Source organism: Polistes dominula, unplaced genomic scaffold, assembly GCF_049000335.1.
Source record: "Polistes dominula isolate Pdom_NZ unplaced genomic scaffold, Pdom_raw_medaka contig_11, whole genome shotgun sequence".
NCBI lineage: Eukaryota > Metazoa > Arthropoda > Insecta > Hymenoptera > Vespidae > Polistes > Polistes dominula.
Window position 1 is genome coordinate 2938050 of NW_028301154.1, and position 24612 is coordinate 2962661.

The 24612-nt window shown below is 26.2% G+C and overlaps 1 protein-coding gene across 3 annotated transcripts; it reads left to right on the forward strand.

Moving 5' to 3' along the window:
- The first annotated feature begins 8666 nt into the window (after positions 1-8666).
- Positions 8667-16337, forward strand: LOC107071989 (solute carrier family 41 member 3). Of its 3 annotated transcripts, none has more exons than XM_015331516.2 (9): positions 8667-9151; positions 11263-11373; positions 12378-12647; positions 13384-13676; positions 13793-14150; positions 14402-14699; positions 14813-15018; positions 15165-15313; positions 15509-16337. In XM_015331516.2, the coding sequence occupies exons 3-9, from the start codon at positions 12380-12382 to the stop codon at positions 15785-15787; spliced, it is 1851 nt and encodes a 616-aa protein (XP_015187002.2). In that variant the 5' UTR covers positions 8667-9151; positions 11263-11373; positions 12378-12379; the 3' UTR covers positions 15788-16337. The 3 variants fall into 3 exon arrangements, with proteins under 3 accessions (XP_015187002.2, XP_015187001.2, XP_015187005.2); XM_015331515.2 differs by having other exon boundaries at positions 8668-9151; positions 11254-11373; XM_015331519.2 differs by having other exon boundaries at positions 8671-9151; positions 11254-11373; positions 12378-12632; positions 15509-16335.
- The last annotated feature ends 8275 nt before the right edge of the window (positions 16338-24612 follow it).

Genomic DNA, 24612 nt, shown 5'->3' on the forward strand with positions numbered 1-24612 from the left:
CGTTTTTTTTTTTTCAACGTTATTACTTCTATTTTTTATTTATTCGTATACGAAATGAATATGTTATTTTTATTTTCTTTTTTTTTTTTTTTAATTTTCTATACGAGAGAAAATAAATTATCGATTATCGATTATAATTTATAGGATGATCGAAGAATTTCATTTACTTTAATAGTTCCTCGAAATAATGCGGGTTTTTACCATCGTCCTTGATAGAATTATATATTGTTTTTTTTTTCTTCTTTTAAAACTTTTTTTTTGCATAGAAATCAATTTTTCATTGGAAATAATAAGTATAATAATAATAATAATAATAATAATAATAATAATAATTTCCGTTGTTTAATATGTGCTAACAATCGACCACAATTGTCGTAATGCGTCAAATTTAAATTACACAAATCTTTGCCTAATTATTTCAAACAAACAAACAAACAAAAAATAATAATACAGGAAAAGAGTAATATTAAATTTAAAAGTAAATTTAAAAATCATTACACAAAAAATTCAAATATAAAATACAAAGATAGAAAATAATTATATCATAATTTTGTTTAATCATCTGTCGTGAAAAAGAAAAAAAAAAAAAGAAAATAACGAATAGTTAATGAAATAGTTAATGAAATAGTTAAAGGTAACGCGAGATAAAGTTAATAATACTTTGGTATTTATAAACTTTAATTATTTCCAATTGTTGTGTGCACATCTTTTCCTTTTTTTTTTTTTCAAACAAATTTGCACGCATACTTACATACAATACATACATACATATATAAATACGTGCATACACACAACAGGTATAATCTACGTACGCGTGTGCAATTACGTGAAAATTATATAACTTTTATATTTTTAAAACGTCTAACGCGTTTTACGTAATTTCACCTTCTACGTTATACATATATATATATATATATATATATATATATATATATATATATATACATACATATATATGTATATAAATATAATATATGTATATATATATAGAAAAGCATATGACAATAACAACATGACTAGGAAATACAATTGTTATGTGAACTAGCCCGTCTTATGCGTGAACTAGCCCGTCTTATGCAATTCAGGAAAAAAAAAACAAAAGAAATAAAACAAGAAAGGGTTAAAAATTGGTATCATGATAAGTTCCAACTCAGCTCGTTGATACGCACAAAAAAAAAAAGGTCGCATTTAGCGAATTCATTAAGTTCCTATTTATATTAAAATAAACGCTATAGTTCCTTAGTTGAAAGCTTTACCGATTTTATTTGATATTATTATCAGGTGGAATATATATCTAATTAATTATACAAGAAAGAGAAAAGTTAAAGAAAAGAAGAATAATGAGAGAGAAAGAGAAAGAGAACAAAAATTGCTCTAAAATGAACTGGACCAAGTGTATATCCTACTTAACTTGTACACACATTCAAGAAAAAAAAAAACAAGTAAAAAAAAAATATATATATATATATATATACATAAATCTGTATATTTCTTAAGTTATGTGTGTGTGTATAACGTAAGTCACTATCATATTATGAACAAATGTAATGCATGAAATTTAAAATGAAATTTTGCGTTTAATTTAAAAAATGAAATTTTATGAATTATACGATTTAAACAAATTATTTCTAAGGATATACGTAAAACATGTGACATAAATATAATACATAATATATAATATAATATATATATATATATATACACGCAGGATGTCCCAATATTTTTTGTCGCAAAATTTTACATCGTCACGTTCCGAATAAAAATGAGAACCAAAAAAATATATTTGTAAAATTTTGTATAGAAGAAAAAAACATAATAATAATAATAATACTGTGACATCCTGTGTAATATAAATTTAAACAGAGCAAAAAATCAAAATTTTACGATAAAAAAGTTGGAGGAGGAAATAAAAATTAAATAATTAATTGTCCAGAGAAAATTTACATGATTAGAAAAAAAAAAAAAATAAAAAATAAAAATGAGAGGAATAAAAAAAAAAATATGAGACGTATGACAAATACGAACAATCAATGTATTGAGCACAGAATCAAAATTAATATTTAAGGAAAAAATGGGGAGGGGGGTGGGAAACAAAATAAAATAATTAGCCAACGAGATATAAGTATTTATAAACAAAAAACGTAAAAGAAATGAAAAAAAGAAAGGGAGAGATAGAAAGAGAAAAAAAAAAGAAAAGAAAAGAAAAGTAAATTGAGAATAAAAGATACTAAAATTCAGGGTTTCTTGTAGTTACTTCTTTTCTAGTTAATTAAAATAGAAAAAAAAAGAAAAAAAAGAAAAGATAATTTAAAACGTATCTACTAAACAAGAAGTACAACTGACGGTCATAATGTCGATAAAACGAATTACCAATTTATTAATAATTACAATATTATATATGCATTACACACTTATACACATGCATACATATATATTTATGTAAAGTACGTACAAGGTGTTGTATATATATATAAAAAAAACAAAAATAAAAACCCATATAACGAACGATATATATATATATATATAGAATATATTAAATGAAATAATTTTTTCATATAATATATACATATGAAAACAAAAAACAAAAAACATGAAAAAAAAAAGTAAAAGAAAAAGCTACAAATTTTAAAACAACAAAATTTAATTTTTGTTTTTTGTTATTTTATTATTTTTTTTTTTTTTTCCTACGATTATTACTATTATACACGTAATGCATATATATGCAAAACAAAAATCCAAAAAGATATATATATATATATATAAAAAATGACCTATCTTTTTATGAAAAGTAAATAAAAGAAAAAAAAATATACAAAAAACAGTTAGATAACAGAATAGACATACATGACGAATTATTTTTGACACATCGATTACGAAGACCTCGCAAAATAATAAAATAAAAAAAAATAATAATAATAATAAATATTAAAAGAAGAAGAAGAAGAAGAAGAAGAAAAAGTAAATGGTGAAGCAAATGAAAAATAACATTAATAAATAAATTAATTATAAGGATATATATTAAATAATTAATCATAAGAACTATAATATTAGCACGCGGTAAAGAAAATGTTCCTATTGTAATACTCTCTCATTTGAATACAATATATATATATATATAAATATATATATTTATAAGAAATACACATCTACATATATATATATGAAATACGAACATAGAAATAAATAATGATATTTTATCCTATAATTTATATTTATTATAATAGCGTTTAAGTTTATCGGAACATTATCAAAGATTATTAAACGAAATAAAAAAAAAAAAAAAAGGAAAGCGGTAATATTGTACGAAAAGAATGAATATTAATTTGTCCTATTTATATTATGAATTATTATTTATTTATTTACTTATTTATTAATATTAAAATATATATATATATATATATATATATATATATATATATATATATATATTTATATATATAAAAAATTAAGATTGATATTATGTGTGTACGATCAAAATATGTAGTACAAGAAATTACAGACACGTTTTGTGTGCATTTTGTTTGTTTGACTGATTTGTGCAAAAAAAAAAAAAAAGAAATAAACCAAAACAAAACCAGAAATAAAATAACTTAACTTAACTTAACATTAATGAAAATTAATTAGGTATATCGAATTTATATAAAATTGTAAAGAGTATTAATGTGGTTATTATAATTGATATTTTATTTTTTTTTCTTTAAATTATTTATTTGTTCCTCCTTTTTTTTTTTTTTGCACAGATCTGCCATGTGAATGTCAACAACAACAACAACAAAAAAAACAAAAAATGGCAAAAACGAATAACCATAAAATAATAATAATAATTTGGTGTCAAAAGTACATTATATATAAGACGAATAAGATATTTTTATCTTTAAATACTGTAAGAAATATTTTTGAGATAATCCTATTAGCACCTTAGGATCGTCGAAATTATTAATAATAATAATAATCTATCGAAACGAGAATTTTACGCTAATTAAGAATTATCAATTAAAATTTTTATTAACATTTCATTGCCATCTCTAATTCGCATAGATATTTAAACGATTTTTTTTTTTTTTTAATCTTTTAAGTAACGCATTGTCTTTTTTATATATATATATATATATATGTATATGTATGCGATCGAGGGTACAAAAGATAAAAAATAAGATAAGGAAAAAAGAAAGAGGAGGTGGAGGAAAAGGAATGTGAAAGATGAAAGGAGAAAAGGGGATGAAAAAGGAGAAAAATTGTGAATCAAAATATTGAAGAGAAAGAAGAAAAAAATAATCAAAATTACATTGTAAGCGCATAGAAATTGATTGTTCGTAAATATTTATTTGTTAGACAAGAATAGTTGGATTCGTCCAAAAAAAAGAAAAAAACCAAAAATAATAAACAAAAAGAAATATTGTCTAATAATCATTTAAACGTTGTCCTTTACATTTTTTTCTTTCTATTTTTATTTGTTTTTAATCATTATTATTATTATTATTATTATTATTATTATTATTATACCTCGATCCTTTCTCATAAAACAAATTATATTATCATAAAATGAAAAATTCATTAAATTCATTAAATTTATTAGTGACATTTTATAAAGTATGTAATTAATTTCCATTAATTAGTATTAAATAATACTGTTGAAGATTTTTTACTGATTCATAGAGGAAAGAAAATTTAATACTGAGAAACACAACAGTTTTAATTCATTCTACGAACGATTCCTTTATTTTCTTGATCCGCCAACGATTATGCAATTGCATAATGTTCGTATAAATATATTTTTGTACATTTTGTTCAATGTTATAATTAACAAGAACAACAACAACTTCGTCATGATCGAAAAGAACAAAAATAGGAATATAATACAAGTTTGCAATAAATATACACCTATAACCTTTAAAAATCAATCTTTAAATGGGTAAGTATTATGTAAGCGATTATTATTAATAACACATTTCGGATTGGATATCATTGATCAAATTTTTATTTATCGATCAAATAATATTGTTGTTCGAAAAGTATTATCATACTTTACCGATTTCAAATCAATTCATTAAAAGAGATTAAATTAATTACTATTCGAGAAATTTCCTGTTGATTAAAATCTTCGCTCATTTAATTTCTATTATAAAAGGAAATAAATTTATTATATTGTTTTCCTCATAACAATTCATTATTACGTTTTAATAGTTACGATTAATTGAATAAACTTACGACTCATTTATAAAAATAAAAATCATAATAATAATAATAATATTATTGCGAGTTATAAAAATGGATTTATAAAACTTGGTAAGCAATATTATAACGTATTCGTTATCGTTAAGAGTTGTAAATGTTGTGTTTCTGTAAGAGAAGAAACGAGAGAAAAAGGATGACAGAGAAAGAGAGAGAGAAAAAGAGAAATGAAAAAAAAAAAAATAAATAAAAAAAGATTCTTCCTTATCAGTGATAATCGGACTCACTTACGATTCTGTAAAATACTCTAGATTAAAACTGTTTATTACGAAGTTTCGTGACAAAAGCAATTAGTATTATTTATCTTCTTCGTGTTTCTTAAAAGAGAGGATTGCTTATGAAAATAAACAACGTTGATGCATTTTTCTCTCTCTTTTTGGTCTATCTTCTCTTCTCTCTCTTTTTTTTTTTCCTTTTTTTTAATCTCACAATTTCAAATTTAATTTCTTAACAAAAATATACAAATAAATTTCAAGATCACATTTGTTCCTATTTTATTTTTTATATTTTTTTTATTTTTTCATCATCTATAAAATGTTGAATCAATGAATAATTAATCTCATATATCTCATTAATGTATTCAATTTATAATAACACTAAATTTAATTATTATTTATGTATAATCATGACAAAAAAAAATTGTTGTTCTATTAAAAAAACTAAGACATTAATTCATGACTGTGATCCAACGCAAATATATAATATTAAATGAAATAAACCAAAGAAAATAAAATAAAAGATAAAAAGATGTTTATACGAATGATCAAGATAAAAATAAAATGACAATTATTTTAGGATAAAGAATGACATTAGTAATGCACGTGAAGTCAATGTTAAGATTCTTCTTTAAATCGGGATTCCCTTATCTTATTTCCATTGACTACGTTTACGTCAACGATAGACACGTAAATCCCAACCTTCCTTTTAATATACGTACATGCAAACACACACATACACACACATATATACACCTATTCATCCATCTATCTATAACCATACTACTTACTTACTAACTTACTTACATCCATCACACAGATATGGAATATCAATCGTGTTCTTCAATAAAGTTGTCTGACGATAAATTGCAGTAACACGAGTACCGAGAGATCTGATGAATATATATGTTTATGTAACATCTAGAAAAATTCTCAAGAGTAAGTATATGGAATAGTGACCTATACGTGTATAGGTAAGTATTAAACGCAAACGTATTCTATACTTATTATAGTATGATACGTCACACATGTGTACTTCTATTATATACGAACTCGAATTTCAATGTCATCGATTTATATCTCCACCCCCTTCCTTTCCCAAATTCCTTTATCTTTTCTAATAATTTATTTTATTTCCATTTTTTTTATTAATCCTCTTATAATACTTTTTTAATTATATTACTATTTTTATTATTATTATTATTATTATTATTCGAAGGTATTTGGGTTTTTTTTTCGTTTTTTTTTTCTTTTTGAATTGAATTTCGACATACATACAAAATAACTGTTTCGTAAAATATTTTATGTTCTTTTTCGACGACGCTTATCGTTAATATTATAGCGATTGAACGTATACCTGGGGTATATTTATAGTTATATTTCCTTGTTGTAAAAGAAGATAAATAGAAAAAAAAAAAGAAAATAAAGGAAGTTAGAAAAAAATTCTAGGTAGCTACACGCCTTGAATAAACGATTACACATGGTCAAATGTGCGGCAAGGAAAACGCGTAAGTAAATATTTTCAACATTATTAAATATATTGTTCTAATCCATGTAATATCATCGAGGTCACATTTTTATGTATAAATGATTTGTAAGATTTAATCCTTTCTCAAAAAATAATCGTGTAGACTATAAAAAAAAAGTGTTGCAAGATCATAATTCGTACGATCATATATTATAGTGTTCAATGTTATATATATATAATATATTCTAAAACGTTTTTATTTTTCTTTTTTTTTTCCTAACGATAGATAATATTACTATTAACATTAAGATGTTACGACGCACGTGATTTCGTTATCACGTGAATGTTTGAAATTTTCAAGATTATTATCTATCTGTTAAGACTTTCTCTAATCCCATAAAGATATTACAATATGTTAGAATTAAAATAATCCGATAAGATTTATAAACACTTTAAAAAACATTCTTATAAAAATCTAAGAATTAGATTATTGCATAGTTTCATTCTCTATTTAGTTTTATTTTTTTTTTTTTATTATACAAAACAAAGAAACACTCTAAATCTTTTTAACAATTATTTGATAATAATATAACGATGACGAAATAAAAACTTAAAGAAAAAATCTTAAAGTAAAGCCATGAAAATTTGGTAATGAAACAAACAAAAAAACAACATTTTTAATGAAATTTGATTTGTAATAAATTTTTTAGTATTACATTCAAACACAAAATATTATAAAATTTTCTAAAATATAATAAATGCAATATTATTTCTAGAACATGATCGAATAATATTATCGATCTGCAATTGACAAACAAAATAAATAAGATCGTTTATAAATCGTCAAACGCTTAACACGTAGTAACATTTATATATGAATAATTGGAAGATCACGTTGTTGTAAAAGAAGATCGTGTAAATATCTCATTCTCTTGAACGTTTAAAAGATTCCATCGAGAGTCAAGGAAGTTTGACAAGTGTATGTATATGTGTGTGTGTTGGTTGGGGTGAGGGTGGGGGGAATAAGGGTTGAGAAAGAGAGAGAGAGAGAATGAGAGAAAGAAAGAAAGATGAAATAAAAAGGAAATAAATGAGCATTGTTTAATGTCGATCATTTGACCCGGAACGCGGAATAGTACGGGTCAATGGGCATGAGAGAGTATAGATGTTAACAAAGTATAAAAAGTGGAAGGGGGAAGAGAGAGGGGCAGGGGTAAGAGAGAATTTTTAAAATGGAAAGGGAAATTGAAGTATGACGATGACAATGACTTATGTTCAATGACCAATACAAGTTGTGTTATAATTTAATTACGTTTTTTTTTTTTTTCATTCTTATTGATAATATACAACGTGAAAAAAAAACAATTAATGAATAATGAGAAATTTTATCAATGAAATAATTAACGGTAATAAATATTGAGATATGATGACTAAGTAGGGATAATTTAATTCAATGCTTTTTTAATTCTTATTGACAATACAACATAGAAAAACGATTAATGATTAATGAGATTTTAATGATGAGATTATAAACTATACTAAATATTGAGAGAATGGTAATAGTACTATAATAGTAATTATAATTATTACTATTATCACATTACTATGAACGATCAAAATATTGTATCACACGTGCTTTCTTCCTTCCTCTAACATATGATGTGACGACAGAGAATTTTTTAATTCAATGTGTGTGTGTGTATATGCGTGTATATATAAGTGTCATATAGATATATAGTAGACAAGTAAACGACGACGACGACGTTGTACACGGCTAAGCTTTAACATTTCATTTTATCAGTCAAGCACTACCGCGTGTGGAAAACGGTTCACATAATCTTGGCTGCATCATCAATTAGAAAAATAAAATAAAATAAAATAAAACAATTAAAAATTAAAAATTAAAAATTAAATGAAGAAGTAATAAATCAAAGATAATTTCAATTAAAAATCATAAATCTCGTTTCGATTTAATTCTAATTAAATTAAAGCTGGAATATTCGTGGAATTGTTTATCGTTAAATGAAAAAATTTATACAAATAATAGTTTTTTAACGATTATAGTTAAATTCAATCATAAAGTACAGTTCGTCGTATTGGAAGTTACGTGTAAAGGTGTTTTTTACGAAAAATTTGTTGGGATCATCATAGTTGAGCATCGTAATCTATACACGATAGATCTAATATCGGAAAAAATCGACACGCTGGCGCTAATTCAACGATATGTAATTATTACGTAAGTGAAAAACTACCCAATTATGGTTTTTATTTTTCTTATCAATTTTTTTAAGTTAATTGTACGTATTGTGCGTGTGTTTTTTTATTTTATTTTATTTTATTTTATTTTATTTTATTTTATTTTATTTTATTTTTCTGTGTGTGTGTTTTTTTTCCTATGACAATGAAATATATTTATACGTTTTTTAAATGTGTTCTCGTATATTTGCGTCGTGTATATATTTTTTTATTTTATTCTATATATTTTTTTTTTTCAAACAAATTCTCCACTTTTTTTCCCCCCTATCAACTTGAAAGAATTTATATCTATTGATCATCAGAAATTCCTTGTATAGATATCACAATATGTTCTTATCAATTTCGTGACTCTTTCTCGAGATGTATTATCGATGATAATCTAATTTATAATTATTGGAGTTGCCTACATTTCAACTAATCATTACCAATGAGACGATTCTTTACACTAATATATTGATATTAATCTAATATTATTATCAAAACCGGATGGTAAAATGCTAAAGTTCGATTCGCGTAATCAACTTATATCCGATAATATATTATGATCTGATTAAAATAAAAAAAATATATATTTTTATTTTATTTTATTTTATTTTCATTTTACTTGTGATAAAATTGAAAAAAAAACACACACACACATAAAAAAAAAGAAATTAAAAACAAAACTCTTTTGTTCCTTTCTTTATCTCTAAAAAAAAAAAAAAAAAAAAATTCGTCTTTGATAAACAACAGAACATAAAAATCTATCTGAAATAAATACAATTTATATTTGCCAATAAAAATTAAATTCGATCGAAACAATTAACAATTACACGCTAAATTAATTTGTAACCATGCAAAAAATTAGTTTTAAACAAATGAGAAATCGTCTTCGTAAATTATTCATTTTAATCGTCTAAACGAATTTTCTAATCGTCGTAATAATCTACTTAATGATCCTATCTACAGGTGTGTGTACGTGTACGCATGTGTGGGTGTGACAATTTCTTCCTTTTGTCTTTTCTTTTCTTTTCTTTTTTCTTCTTTTTTTTTTACTTTTTTGCGGATTCGCGTGCGCTTGCACGTCAGCTGCTTGTTACCGCCACGTGCAATGAGATTAAATGTAACTGGAGATTAAAGTTCCTCGTGTTGCGATTAGACGAATTATGCTGATTCAAAAGGACGGTATAATATTTCGTCAACGTTTAATTAATTTTTATACGATTCTCCTTCGTCGTTTATGTTCTTTAACACCTTTTTTCTTTTTAATAACCACGACACTATTACCGTCTTTGTCTCCTGGTACAATGACATTGAAATTAAGAAGAAAAATAAAAAGAGAGAAAAAAAAGGAACAAAAAAAAAAGAAAATGAATTCAAACGATCGTGTTTATTATCGTGCAAAGCGTTATCAATTACCAAAGCTTAAATTTAATATCCGTCTTAAGTAATAATACCGCGACTACTATTTAACATTACTTATTTAAACACACATATATGTGTATGTGTACGCATGTTCGTGTTCTACGTGATACTATAATTGGATTTAAATTTATCGAAAGATGATCTCTTTTACGACAGCTATTTTTATATTTATTATTCTTTTTATTTTATTTTCGAATTTTAATATCATAATTAATTGGTAATCAAATTTTTTGCAAAATCTTTTGTCATTCATGAAAATATGATACCTACTATAATTATATTTATATTCATATTAATAATATAAATTTATCTAAAGATGATCCTTTTTGTTATCTGAATTTTTATATTGATTAAGTTTTTTCTTTTCTTTTCGAATTTTAATATCACGATTAAATGGTAATCAAATTTTTTGCAAAATCTTTTGTCATTCATTCAAATATTTAAAATTGCACGCTTAAATAAAAAAGAAAAAAAAAGAAAATAGAGAAAGTAATATTACATTTATAATAAACAAGTTTGATTTATATTCTTTAACATAAACGATATAGATCATTGAATGTAACTACGTTTCCCGTGTTTCTTTATCTCAAAAAGATTGAATTGCGATATATCTTAACATGTTCTTGATTTTTTATTTCTTTTTTTTTTTGTTTTTTTTTTTTTTCTATTTATGTTTAGATACTCTAGATTAAGGCTGACGGAACTGGGCAGAGCCGACGTTAAATTGTCACAAGTTGATCCTAAAATTCGTAATTTTGGGATAAAAAATTATCCAACAATACGTCAGCACCGAATTCGGTAAGTTTCGATATAATAATTAATTCAAATAAAACAACATGATTATTTCAATATTCAACTTATTATACTTGCGTTAGAGTTTCTCAGTTATGATTTTTTTAATTGAAAAAATATTTATTAAAAAAAAAACAACATAATTATTTCAATATTTAATTTATTATACGTGCATTCGAATCTCACATCAGTTAATTCTTAAATTTTATTACGAATTCTAAACATAAAAATTTACAAAGGAAAAGAAAAAGAAATCGTCCCTGAAAGCAAACAATAAAAGTGAAAGTTTTTAAAAATCAATCGGGGGCGGAGCTTAAATAAGTGAAGGTCTAGGTTGACTCCTCTGAAACCCCTAAGGGAATAAACCATAGGTCCGTGAGATACACAGAATGAAAAGGAATTTACAATATAACAATAGTTCTGAGCAAAGAGAAAATGTCTAAATACTTTTCTTGGACTTTCAATGGTTAGAAAAAAAAGAGGAGGAAAGAAAAATAGGGATGGAACATTGAAAATGTATTTAAAGGCAAGATTGAACAGGACAGAACTTCACTTTCGAAAAAGTTTTCGTAAGGTTCGGACGTTCGTCTCTTCGGTGATTCGAATATTTCAGAAGAAAAAAAAATCTTCTTCCAGTGTTCTAATATTATTAACAAATCACGTTGAATATTGAAATAATCCAATAGTTTATAAATGTGCTTATTTCTAGTTGTGAAACACAGTTGTGTTAAATCAAGAGAAAACCTTTGGGCTAATTTTTCGTGTAAACGAAGAAAAAGAAATGTGAATGACTTAAAAAGTTTTAAATCTAACTTTATTGCGATTCATACTTTCAATTCAACTTTGATTCGTGACTCTTTATCAAAAACATTAGTGTGTCTTGAATTAAACTTTGTTATAATTCATAGACTATTCATTTTTATACGTTGACTCTTTTGCAAGAATATTAGTGTTTTAAAATAATATTTATTTGTGAATATATAAAAAAATGGGCACTAATACAAACGCAGGCATGGTCGGTTCGTCGGTCTTGGAGACTGAAACATCCTTGGTGCAAAATAATCGAGTTAAGGATATAGAAATGTGCAATGAAAGCATAAGTACAAAATCACAAAGTCCTAAGGATGAAGCTTTCATTATTCCACGAGCAACAATGTTACCCAATTTCACGTTGGAATGTGAGAAGAATGGTACATCTAATGGGACGAAGACTTTCAACGCGGATGACATGAAAGCTGTACCTGCGATACTGAAAAAAGTAGCAGGTAAGAATAAAAAAGGTACGTTTCTTTTTCGTTTCTTCTTAAAACATCTAGCGCGGGCACTTTGCCGCCAAAATTTTACCATGTAGCAGCTAATTTTTTACAGTTCGAAAAAAGAACTTTAGTATCTTCCCGCTTGAGATGTTTTAAGAAAAAAAAACCGAAAAAAAAACAACATTTTTATAATCGAAATTATAAACAAAATAATTATTATTTCGTTGTTACTTTAGCAATAAAAATATATTTCGAGTACAATATTTAACCGCGATAGTAAAAAAATACAAAAATACAAAAAAAAACACAAAATAAAAAACGGTAATATGATAAGTTATCATTGCTAACGTTATCATCGTCTCGTTAAAAAATTAAACATAGTATGCGTGAATTTTGTCGTATGTAATATGTTGCACTCGAAAACATTGAAAAACAAAAAAAAAGAAAAGAAATAAATAATACAATGATAATAATAATAATAATAATAATAATAAATATACGAATGATAATGTCAATGACGAATTTAGTAATAAAAGCAATGATTCGTATATATTAATGTACATAAATCGAACAGTATATCAAGTACTTTCGAACGTACAACAACAAGTCTATAACGTTAGAAATGAATTTTGATAGAATTAGGAGAAAAAAGAAAAAATATTAATAGATTAAAATAAAAAGAATAGAAAGAAAAAAATATAATAATATCAATAATATAATATTAATTTTTTGTTTTTTTTAACAATTTTATCAAATCTAGCCAATCTAAAAGTTCCTAATGAACAAACGAACCAAAAGGATATGCCAGTGGCAAATGGTGACAATGGTGAAGGTGGTAATAAGAATTCGTTATCCAGTGGATGTTCCATAGTGACCATCACTTCCACCACTAATACAGATCCCAATCCTAATTACTCTACTAATCCAAATGGAAATGATGAAGAAAACCGGAGAACTGAAAAATGGTACCATACGGCCGTACAAATTTCCGTACCATTTTTCATCGCTGGATGTGGCACCATTGGAGCTGGTCTTGTTTTAGACAAAGTTCAGGTAATTATTACTCCTATTATTCTTATTATTATTATTATTATTATTATTATTATTATTATTATTATTATTGTGATAAGAAATTAAAAAAAAAATATACGAAATTGTTTATGTTTTAGCACTGGCAAGTATTTCAAGCAATAAGCGAATTGTTAATCTTGGTACCTGCATTATTAGGATTAAAAGGAAATCTCGACATGTGTTTGGCATCGCGATTGAGTACACAAGCAAATTTAGGAAATATGAATAGATTACGCGAAATAATGAAAATGATTATTGGTAATATCGCATTAGTACAAATCCAAGCAATAGTTGCTGCAATTTTGGTAGCAATTTTTGCAATAAGCGTTGGTACAATACAAACAGCTGTTCACGGTGACGATGGCGGCAATCCTAGTGAACCATTCAAATGGAATAGCGCTTTATTATTGGCTGCGTCGAGTGTTTGCACGGCAACAAGTTCCTGTTTTATTTTAGGTAAGTCCCCATTTCTCATATTTCATATTTCATTAACTTATATTATCAATGATAATCGTTTCAGTTGTATCAATAAACTCTCTATAATTTGTCATACAAACATTTTTCATTATAAAAGTACAATGATAATAAAATTTATAACAAGGTTATTAAATACAATTTTGAATTAACGTGTCATTATAAAAAGAGTTCATAAAAATATTTTGAAAACTGTTTATATGAAATAATCTAACGACGATATATGTTTGCAGATTTTGTGATGATCGCTGTAATAATGATATCCCATAAATGTAAGATGAACCCGGACAATCTAGCAACACCATTAGCAGCATCGATTGGTGATGTAGTATCGATCAGTGTACTATCAACAATAGCATCAGCATTTTACGTAAGACTACAACAGGGACAAATTTGGATTCTCTATGTCACATTAGCCGGTTACCTGTTGTTATTACCATTTTGGATTGTTATAGTGATGAAAAATAAATATACTAGAAATGTTTTAACATCTGGTTGGGTACCCGTCTTATCAGCACTGTTCATCAGTGGGTAAGTATTATTCACTTATTTAATTAATAATGATAAACGATTATAAATGATTATCTATAAATTTAAATATTAATCAACGTATCTGATCAATTTTGTCAATAATTCATTTTTAGTCTTGGTGGATTGATTTTAAACGAGGTCGTAGACAAATTTACCGGATTCGTAGTATTTCAACCTATTATCAATGGAATCGGTGGTAATTTGGTATCCGTGCAAGCTTCGCGAATCTCAACGATGTTGCATCAAACTGCTATTCTTGGAATTTTACCTCCCCACGCTACATTATTCGTTGCACCTTGGACAGCACTTTTCAAAGGAGGTACGAAAAAATATAATTCTAAATAATATTTATTTATTTATTACATATTATATATATTAAATAATATATTTATATTTATTTATATATTTTAATATATATATATTTATTAAAAAACAAATCTTTTAATATTAAACATTTATTTACAGTACCTTATGCTAAAACTGCTAGATTATTAATCGGTATGGCAATTTGCGGTCAATTGGTATTCGTATTTGCGGCTGATTATATCAAATGTGAAACTATAACATTGGACGCTTATTTTGTAGTTTCTTATATCGTGGTATCAGTTTTACAAGTGAGTACATTTATTTATTATTTATATTGAAAAGTATCAGATTTAACAAATATTTCAATAATATTATCATCTCTATTTTTTTGATTATTTTTTTTCTTTCTATAATAATATAATAAAAAATATATTAATTGAAAATCAACAAGAGAGAGAGAGAGAGAGAGAACAATAAATAATATTTCGAAAAATTAATTTCAGGTAATGCTATTACTTTATGTAGCACACATAATGATTCATGCAATGTGGAGGTACAAAATAGATCCAGACAATTCAGCGATTCCATATCTAACTGCATTAGGTGATCTATCGGGTACTTTGTTTCTAGCATTAGCTTTCTGGTTCCTAACAGCAATACACAAGGAATATAAATCTTGTGAAGAAAACGACGTTGCTACGACTACTAATGCAACTTTGATTGCAAATACAACGTTCACTCCGATAGTTTTTAACACAGCTGCGATAATGTATAATAATTGAAAATATGTATTAATATTTAATTTATATCGATGATATGGAAAGACTGACCACGAGACGATAATTTGCTTTTTTTTTATTAACAAATTAACGATCATATTTTATTGATCCCGTTAAATTTAGAAGCCTGATTCACTTCTAGATAGAAATATAGTTCGTTATGTTCGATAGAAAAAAAACAAACAAAAAAAAAGAAATAGAAAAGAAATGAGAACATTGATCTGAACTATAATACCATCGAGTAGGGGCAACTTAAAAAATTATTTTAAATTGTAAGAAGAAAAAAAGTGTAAAAAGTATTTTTTAGAAAAAAAAAAAAGAAAGATAAATAGATAGAGACAAATGTAGAAAAATGATATTTTTTTCTTTTTTTGTTTTAATTAAATGATTATATAAAATCCTGTCAATTGCAATACTCACAAATACGACAATAAAATTATATGTATATTACCGATTTTGGTCCGATTGTATTAAATAATACTTGTATTAAATAATTTTATTGTTATAAAATATTGTAAATTCTGAAACAAATATTTTAATAAATTAAACATTTTATTAAAAAACATATTTAAAATCTTTTGTAAACCTGTGCAAATATTCAATGTTATATTTATTATGGACTTTTAAATATTTATATTTCATATTTAGTGAAAAAATATGTGTGTACCTTCAGAAATGCAGTTATACATATATTTTATAAAGTAATTATTTATTAGACATTTAAATAGAAGAAAATCTCAAAGGTTTTGTTGTTAAATCCAACGATGATCACCTGTAACAAGAAGAAAACTATATTAATCATACAATCAAGTGATATAAAGTAGCCTAACATCTGAATCGTCCAATTCGTAGATGCACTTTTAAAACTGAATTCTCTATTTATTTTTATCAAATCTCTATTTACCGTTGCAATAAAATTTAATTTAAACGCGTGATTTTACATTTACATTAAATATATATATAAAAAAAAGAGGAACATATTAAGTAACAGAAAAAATAAAAACAATCTATTAATTATAATAAAGTATTTTTAAATTGCATTATATAGAAACTAAATTACAAATTTAATACTAAATACGATTGCAGTAAAAAAAATCTTAAAGACGAAATAAAAGAAAAAAAATTACTTTAACATTTATCGAACGTTAATTAAGATTTAAAATTTAATAGTAAGGAAATTTTTAATGGTAATGACTCTAAATAATTAAACACATGTGCATCTTTTTGACGATATAGACACGAAATTGGTGTCCTGAGGAGATGGAATGGTCCATCATCTCCAATTACAACTAGAAATTAATGACGAGCAAAAAAGTAAAACAATAAAATATAAAATATGACTCGAGAGTCATTCTCTAAAGGTTCGAACTTGCTGTTGAACCTTTGAAAATAACTCAATAGCCTTAGTAGTTGCCCTCTTGAGCCACAATTAAGTGGGGGCCTCTTCGGCATTAAGCCTCTTCTTTCTTCATTCCCTGAAAACTGCATTTGGACATTTCCTACGTGCAAGCAAGATAAGATCTTTCATACTAATTTTGCAAATGAACTCATATTTTGTTATGATTCTAATTCTCAATTATTACAAAATTAATTTACATTTCACGTCCACTTTTCTAGCTCGTGGAACATCAATGAACTTAGAGTTCATTGACCATACACGAGAATATTTAATCGAATGTCCAAGCAGATAATAATTTCCCTCGATGACCTAATAACACTTCGCACTATTAACGTCGAGTAAAAAAACCGAATTGAAATAAATAGTGCAATAAATGTAATGCATTTTCTTGCAATACTTTTATTTCATTAATTAGTTATATTTAATTATATCACATATTTCTAGCTGTAAAAGGAAATCGCGATAGTGCGTAGTGCTAATCCTGAAATACTTAAAACTAAGTATCAAATGCATCAAAGAATTTGCGAATTTGATTCGACTCTATCTCGTTCGAGATAAAATCGAAGTAGATGCAAATACCTTTTCAAATGGTTGCAAATACCTTTGAATCATGATACATAATAAAGATCACAGAATAGTCACAAAATAAATTAACAAATCAAACATAATATAGAATGAGATGATCAAATTTTGTAACAATTCTGTATAAACCAGGAGGCGGAATTTCCACTCCGAAATGGAAGTAAGAAGTCTAATGCCTTTCCTGGATCCTACCTACTTAAAATTAAAGTTTTCACATTCATTCAGAGAAGTATGCTACCTGCCTGCCTATTATCCATATTTTTACCCATTTTAAGAAAAACCATACATACCCACCCACTCACTCCACGGTTCTCACACATACCACCAGGGTGCAAAAGCCTAAACTAGAGAGCATGCCCCGGGGCACCTCCGACACCCTAGTTCAACCACGTTTTCTAAACTTATATGCTAATGGGTATACGTACGTTTTGCTGTAATCGTCTGCCAAGGCTAGTGATTATTGCATAAATAACTAAAGCAAAAATACAAGTATACACTAGTATAGATGCATACCAGTTATATACAAGTATATCAAAGTTTCCACAAATAAATGCAGTAACTATACTATGCAAACGAGATTATCAAACAAATTAGAAATAATTAATATAAATCTAAGAATACAGAAACGCGTATTTTTTACATCACACGTGATAGAATAGTAGAAGTAGTGCTTTTAGTATTTAATAATGTATTAAATGAATAAAAAATATCGCGAAACGATGTATAATACACACTACCTAATACGCACACACAGGTGTAAAGTACATCGTGCAATCACTAGCACAATAACAGCCGCCAATAGGGGAAAAAACTAAAACTAAACCCACGCTAACTGTTTCTCACCCATACGTGTAACACCTGGGCACACGCATAGATGAGAACGCAGAAAGTATGGGGGGGAGAAACGGGAGATTAGTATATTAGAAGCTGAAAATCCTGATCTAAAAAATATGATTAACACATATATAAATATATCAAAAGATTTTAATAAAAATTCATCTAAGCGACTAAGGACTCTACAAGTCATTTGGTGAATAATGACTTAAACAAGCGAATGAAAAAAAAAAGTTACCCCATATGAAACAATTATAGTTTCGAGGTAAGGATGTATTAAAAGACTCTACAATGATGATGGACATTTTTTGCAAACCTCGGACGACTTTTTCATTAAATGGCTGTTCTAATTAAAGAACTGGGCTTTGAGCCGCCACTTAACTGCCAAAGTCTATCCGTCGCGAATGAATTTGTCTTCTTGCTCATTTATTTAAAATATCAAAATATTGATATATCAAAATTAATCTCGATTAGATAAACTATATACGAAGCAATGCATGTAAGACATTTATTACATGCTTTTCTAGACGAAAACGAGTAAATTAATGCTCGATTTCATCACTACTGACCACGAACAAGACACGTAATAAAAAAGAGAGTGCATTTATTAATTGCATTATTAATTAAATGAATTTAACCGATGAGACAAGAAAACCTATCCTGAACTAATAATAAAACATACAATACAATATACAATTTTCATGAGTAACTCCTAAAAAGGAATTATTCATGTGCTCGTCAATAATTTATTTAAATAATTACAACCAGTAACTCGTGCCGATTTGGACCTTTCATCCTCGGCATGATTGAGCACTGGAGAGACTTTAAATAAAAACTCACAGTTTAAGATGTTCTGCGATGGCTCCAAAACACTCCTACTTCGTAGCAAGTATTATAGTCTGACGATGGAAGATGATACTCGATTTGCCATTGAAGAAGATCCATCGAAGAGCAACCAAAAATCCATCGAAGATTCATCAAAAATCCATCGAAGAATTCATCCAACATCTTTGAAAGGAAAAAATTCCATGGTTATATCTGTATAATAAAATAGAACAAAACGATAAGTTATCTAGAATATTATCCAAAATCATATAAAATAAAATCGAATAAAATGTAAATAAAAATGAATACTTACAATGCATTTCAATGAGATGCAGCTCTATTGCACCATGGTAATGCACCTCGCGTGAATCTAACAACACGGTATAAACGAAAATAAGAAACTATAGATGAGTTTCTTATCGCGAAACCGAAATTTTATTATACGACGAACAACACTGACTCTAACTCGCGTTTGATTTTAACTTATTACTCGCCCGATCACTGATTCTAGACTGCACTAATTCAAAGACTGCATTGCTCGCAGTCAAATGCAAGAACAAAAATTTCACTCCCGGTCACTTTACATGGGCAATTCGTGCACGATTGCAATCTGAAACTGAAATAAAAAGCAATACTATTAATATCATTACTATTACAGAAAATCATTAAAAATTTTTAAGGAATTATTTAATAAAAAAATATACTCACTTTAAATCTTTATTAATGAATGCACAATTGGGGTCCTATCCTTAGGATGACGATGGCAATGCACAAATAATGACTATAAAATTGCATTACATTCAATTAATTCAATTAACACTAGATTTATGGACTGAGCAAATTTGATTCATTTCAAACTTTTTTGTTACATATATATAAAATAGAAATATTTTAAATTAATTGTAATTTAATAAAATTTAAATTTAATTAACTTTAAAGTAGAATATTTTTTTAAATTATATGATAATTTTTAATGCTGTAATGAAATATACATAAATATTAATTCCTTTCCTCTATCCACTTTTTCATTTAAACAACGTTTGTAAATTTTTAAATAATAGTGAACAAATCTAGTGTTAAACGAATTTCTAAATGAATTTAACAAATAAAATGTGAATATATACCATTCCAACGATGATCTGAAACACAAATAAAAATAATATTATATAAATCGTTGTTATATAAAAATTACTATAATTATTGAGAAAATGTTTAATATAAAAATATACTCACTTTGATGGATGCAGGATGAATGCAGGATGGGTCTCCTACCCTTAGGATGACGATGAGCACATGTTTAAACCGAATAAAAGAAACTTGCGAGTTTCTTAACCGAGCAAACGAAACTTTAACATGCGACGATCAACACTGAATCTACTCTTGTCGACTTTTTTATATTTTATTTTAACACGATGCAACACACGAGAACCTCATTGCCTACGCGCTCGATTGCAATGATTTTCTGAAACATAACAAGAAAAAGAACAATTAATATTATTGTTGTAATAAAAATCAATTGAAATTATCATAGAAATGTTTGATAGTAAAATATACTTACTTTTAGTCTTCGTTGATGATTGCAGGATGGGTATCCTACCCTTAGGATGACGATGTATAAAATAAAATTAAATAAAAAGTCTGAAAAGAGCTGAAACATACTAAAGACTATATTACAATATTTCCTGTAAATCATTTCTGAAGGCAGGGCACACATTAAAACCATTGAATATTTTTGATAGAATAGTATTCAAGTTATTAAATATTTGTGAAATTTATCAAAGTATGCATCTATTTGCTTGCTAAATTACATACAAAGTATGTAATGCTAGTAAAAATATTAATTAAAAATCTTTAAAGTTGTCTAAATAAAACAGTAATTGTATCAGCAAACTCAATAAAGAATAACATAAAAAATAAACCAGATTTTATACCATTCTATGCAATGAAAAGCTTTTTAAACTATTAAAATCAAAACGATAACGTTAGAAATAAAATTATTAAATAATTTAATACGATTTATTTTCGTAGATGTTGTCTCGTTGAAAGATAGAAGACGAATACGAGGTACGTTACTACATAACCTTGGTAGAGGAGATCTCGGGAGTGTCGAACGCTCGGCTATTATACCTATGTTATCGGCTGTTTACGTTTTGTTGTCGGAAATTCGACGAAGAAAATTCCTCGAGAAATTCCTGGAAATAAAAATACACATTTATAATAACTTATATGTCGAGTGTATTGTTTTCTTATTCTTCTTCTCTCTCTCTCACTCCTTCTCTCTCACTCTTTCTGTAGTATTTCTATATGCTTATATGCTTATATTTAAAAATAATAATGCTCACCTCGCCGTACATGGAGAAGATAAAAAAAGTTGCCACAAGGTTAAAATATTAGTGAATTCGTGTTATAACTCTTCCCATGCTTAGAAAGCTAAAAAATAAAAGTAAAATATGAAAAAACTCACGTATAACATTCGTTATATATAACACCATATATATAACAGGAAGGTGTATATTAAAATATTAATTGAAACAATTACCTGAAATTAACGAGATAACAAAATCCGCTGTAACACGTATACAGATGACAGATTAAAAAATTCGAATGATTCGCCATATTGAAGTGCATAAAACAGGCGCATAAGACTGGCGCGAAAATACTGCATGCGCGAAAATGATGCGCAGTAGATCTTCTTTCCACCTATAATAAAGAAAAATTTCGAAAGATTAAAAATACGATATAGAAGCATAAAAATTGTCAAAATATACTCAAAAAATCAAAATCGATCCTTTTATCCTTTATATATTGTAATAGAAAGGTGTGAACCTTACAAAATATCTTTTAATTACCTGATTTTAACGAGACGATTACACTCCGATGTGTTCTCCACGAAAGACGCCATGAAACTAAAGAATTCGGACGAAAGCTTGGCTGTGATTGGCTAATTCATTTTTTTGAACATGAAAAGGGTCCTCACAGCTTCTTACACGGACAGAATCTGACCCTCTTTATGACCACGCTGGTCAAACTACATATGATAATTTATTTATTAAATAAATTAAAAATCATTTCTATTTTTCTAATAAATGTACACGTAATTTATAAATATTCTAAAAATAATGAATAGAATAAAGATAATGTAGACATTACAAAAACTTTGTCGTTTTGCATAAAAGAATACAATCGTATGGAAGAGAATTGTCGATATAAAAATGTTTAATATAATATGCAGCATATGAAAGAATAAATTCCCAAAATATGTATCGATAAAGAATCCTTACAATTTAAATACTTTCAGAAATGCATAAGATGTGCATTGTTTCTAAAATATTTACAATAACGTTTATACACGATTCACACGAAGATCATTCTACATGATTTTCTATGCTATAAGATCCTACATTCTCTTTATTCTATTCATTATTTTTAGAATAATTATGAATAACGTGTACGTTTTATTTCTAATCGAAAAAAGAAACATAAATTTATAATATATCACAATTATTTTCTATTTAATGTACCTTAAATCCTATGAAATATTTAAACCAATGTATATGCCTAGAAACAATCTGAAATGTAATTAGAGAATATTAGAATGATAAAATAATTGTTAAATAATTAATATAAGTGCATATTGTTATCTAATAACTCATTACATATGATCTATGTACCTTTCTCTTCAAGATTCACCTTTTAACTGAGGCATTATCCTCTGTGAAAATGCTTTTATTTTAATGTTGTTTAGGTTATTTTCCAAATTTGCCCATGTATGCAACGCAAATAACATTCGAAATAAACAGAATTTCAGATTATAATTCTCTTATTTTTACACTCTTTTCACTCTACACAATACTTTACACACTTTAATTGTATACATTATAAAAATAATGAATAAAATAAAAAAAGAATACATAATAAGAACATTATCTCATTGCATACGAGAAAATAATCATGTAGATGAGAAACTTTTTCAAAGAATTTAGTAAAACAATTGACAATATTTCGCTTGCCATCCTTATAAAAATAAATCCTCATCATAAAGGCGTGTTTTTACGTTATCGATATGGATAATAGGGACTTTTATACTGTTGGCAAGCGATAGATTGTCAATTGTTTTACTAAATTCTTTGACAAAGTTTCTTCTCTACCTGATTATTTTCTCGTATGTAATGAGATAATGTTCTTATTATGTATTCTTTTTTTGTTTTATTCATTATTTTTGTAATGTTTATAATTAAGGTGTGTAAAGTATTGTGTAGAGTGAAAAGAGTGTAAAAATAAGAGAATTATAATCTGAAATTCTGTTTATTTCGAATGTTATTTGCGTTGCATACATGGGCAAATTTGGAAAATAACCTAAACAACATTAAAATAAAAGTATTTTTATAGAGGATAATGCCTCAGTTAAAAGGTGAATCTTGAAGAGAAAGGTACATAGATCATATGTAATAAGTTATTAGATAACAATATGCACTTATATTAATTATTTAACAATTATTTTATCATTATATATTCTCTAATTACATTTCAGATTCTTTCTATGCATATACATTGGTTTAAACATTTCATATGTTTTAACATACATTAAATAGAAAATAATTGTGATATATTATAAATTTATGTTTCTTTTTTCGATTAGAAATTAAACGTTCACGTTATTCATAATTATTCTAAAAATAATGAATAGAATAAAAAGAATGTAGTATCTTATAGTATAGAAAATCATGTAGAATGATCTTCGTGTGAATCGTATATAAACGTTATTGTAAATATTTTAGAAACAATGCACATCTTATGCATTTCTGAAAGTATTTAAATTGTAAGGATTCTTTATCGATACATATTTTGGGAATTTATTCTTTCATATGCTGCATATTATATTAAACATTTTTATATCGACAATTCTCTTCCATACGATTGTATTCTTTTATGCAAAACGACAAAGTTTTTGTAATGTCTACATTATCTTTATTCTATTCATTATTTTTAGAATATTTATAAATTACGTGTACATTTATTAGAAAAATAGAAATGATTTTTAATTTATTTAATAAATAAATTATCATATGCAGTTTGACCAGCGTGGTCATGAAGAAGGTCAGATTCTGTCCGTGTAAGAAGCTGTGATGACCCTTTTCATGTTCAAAAAATGAATTAGCCAATCACAGCCAGTCTTTCGTCCGAATTC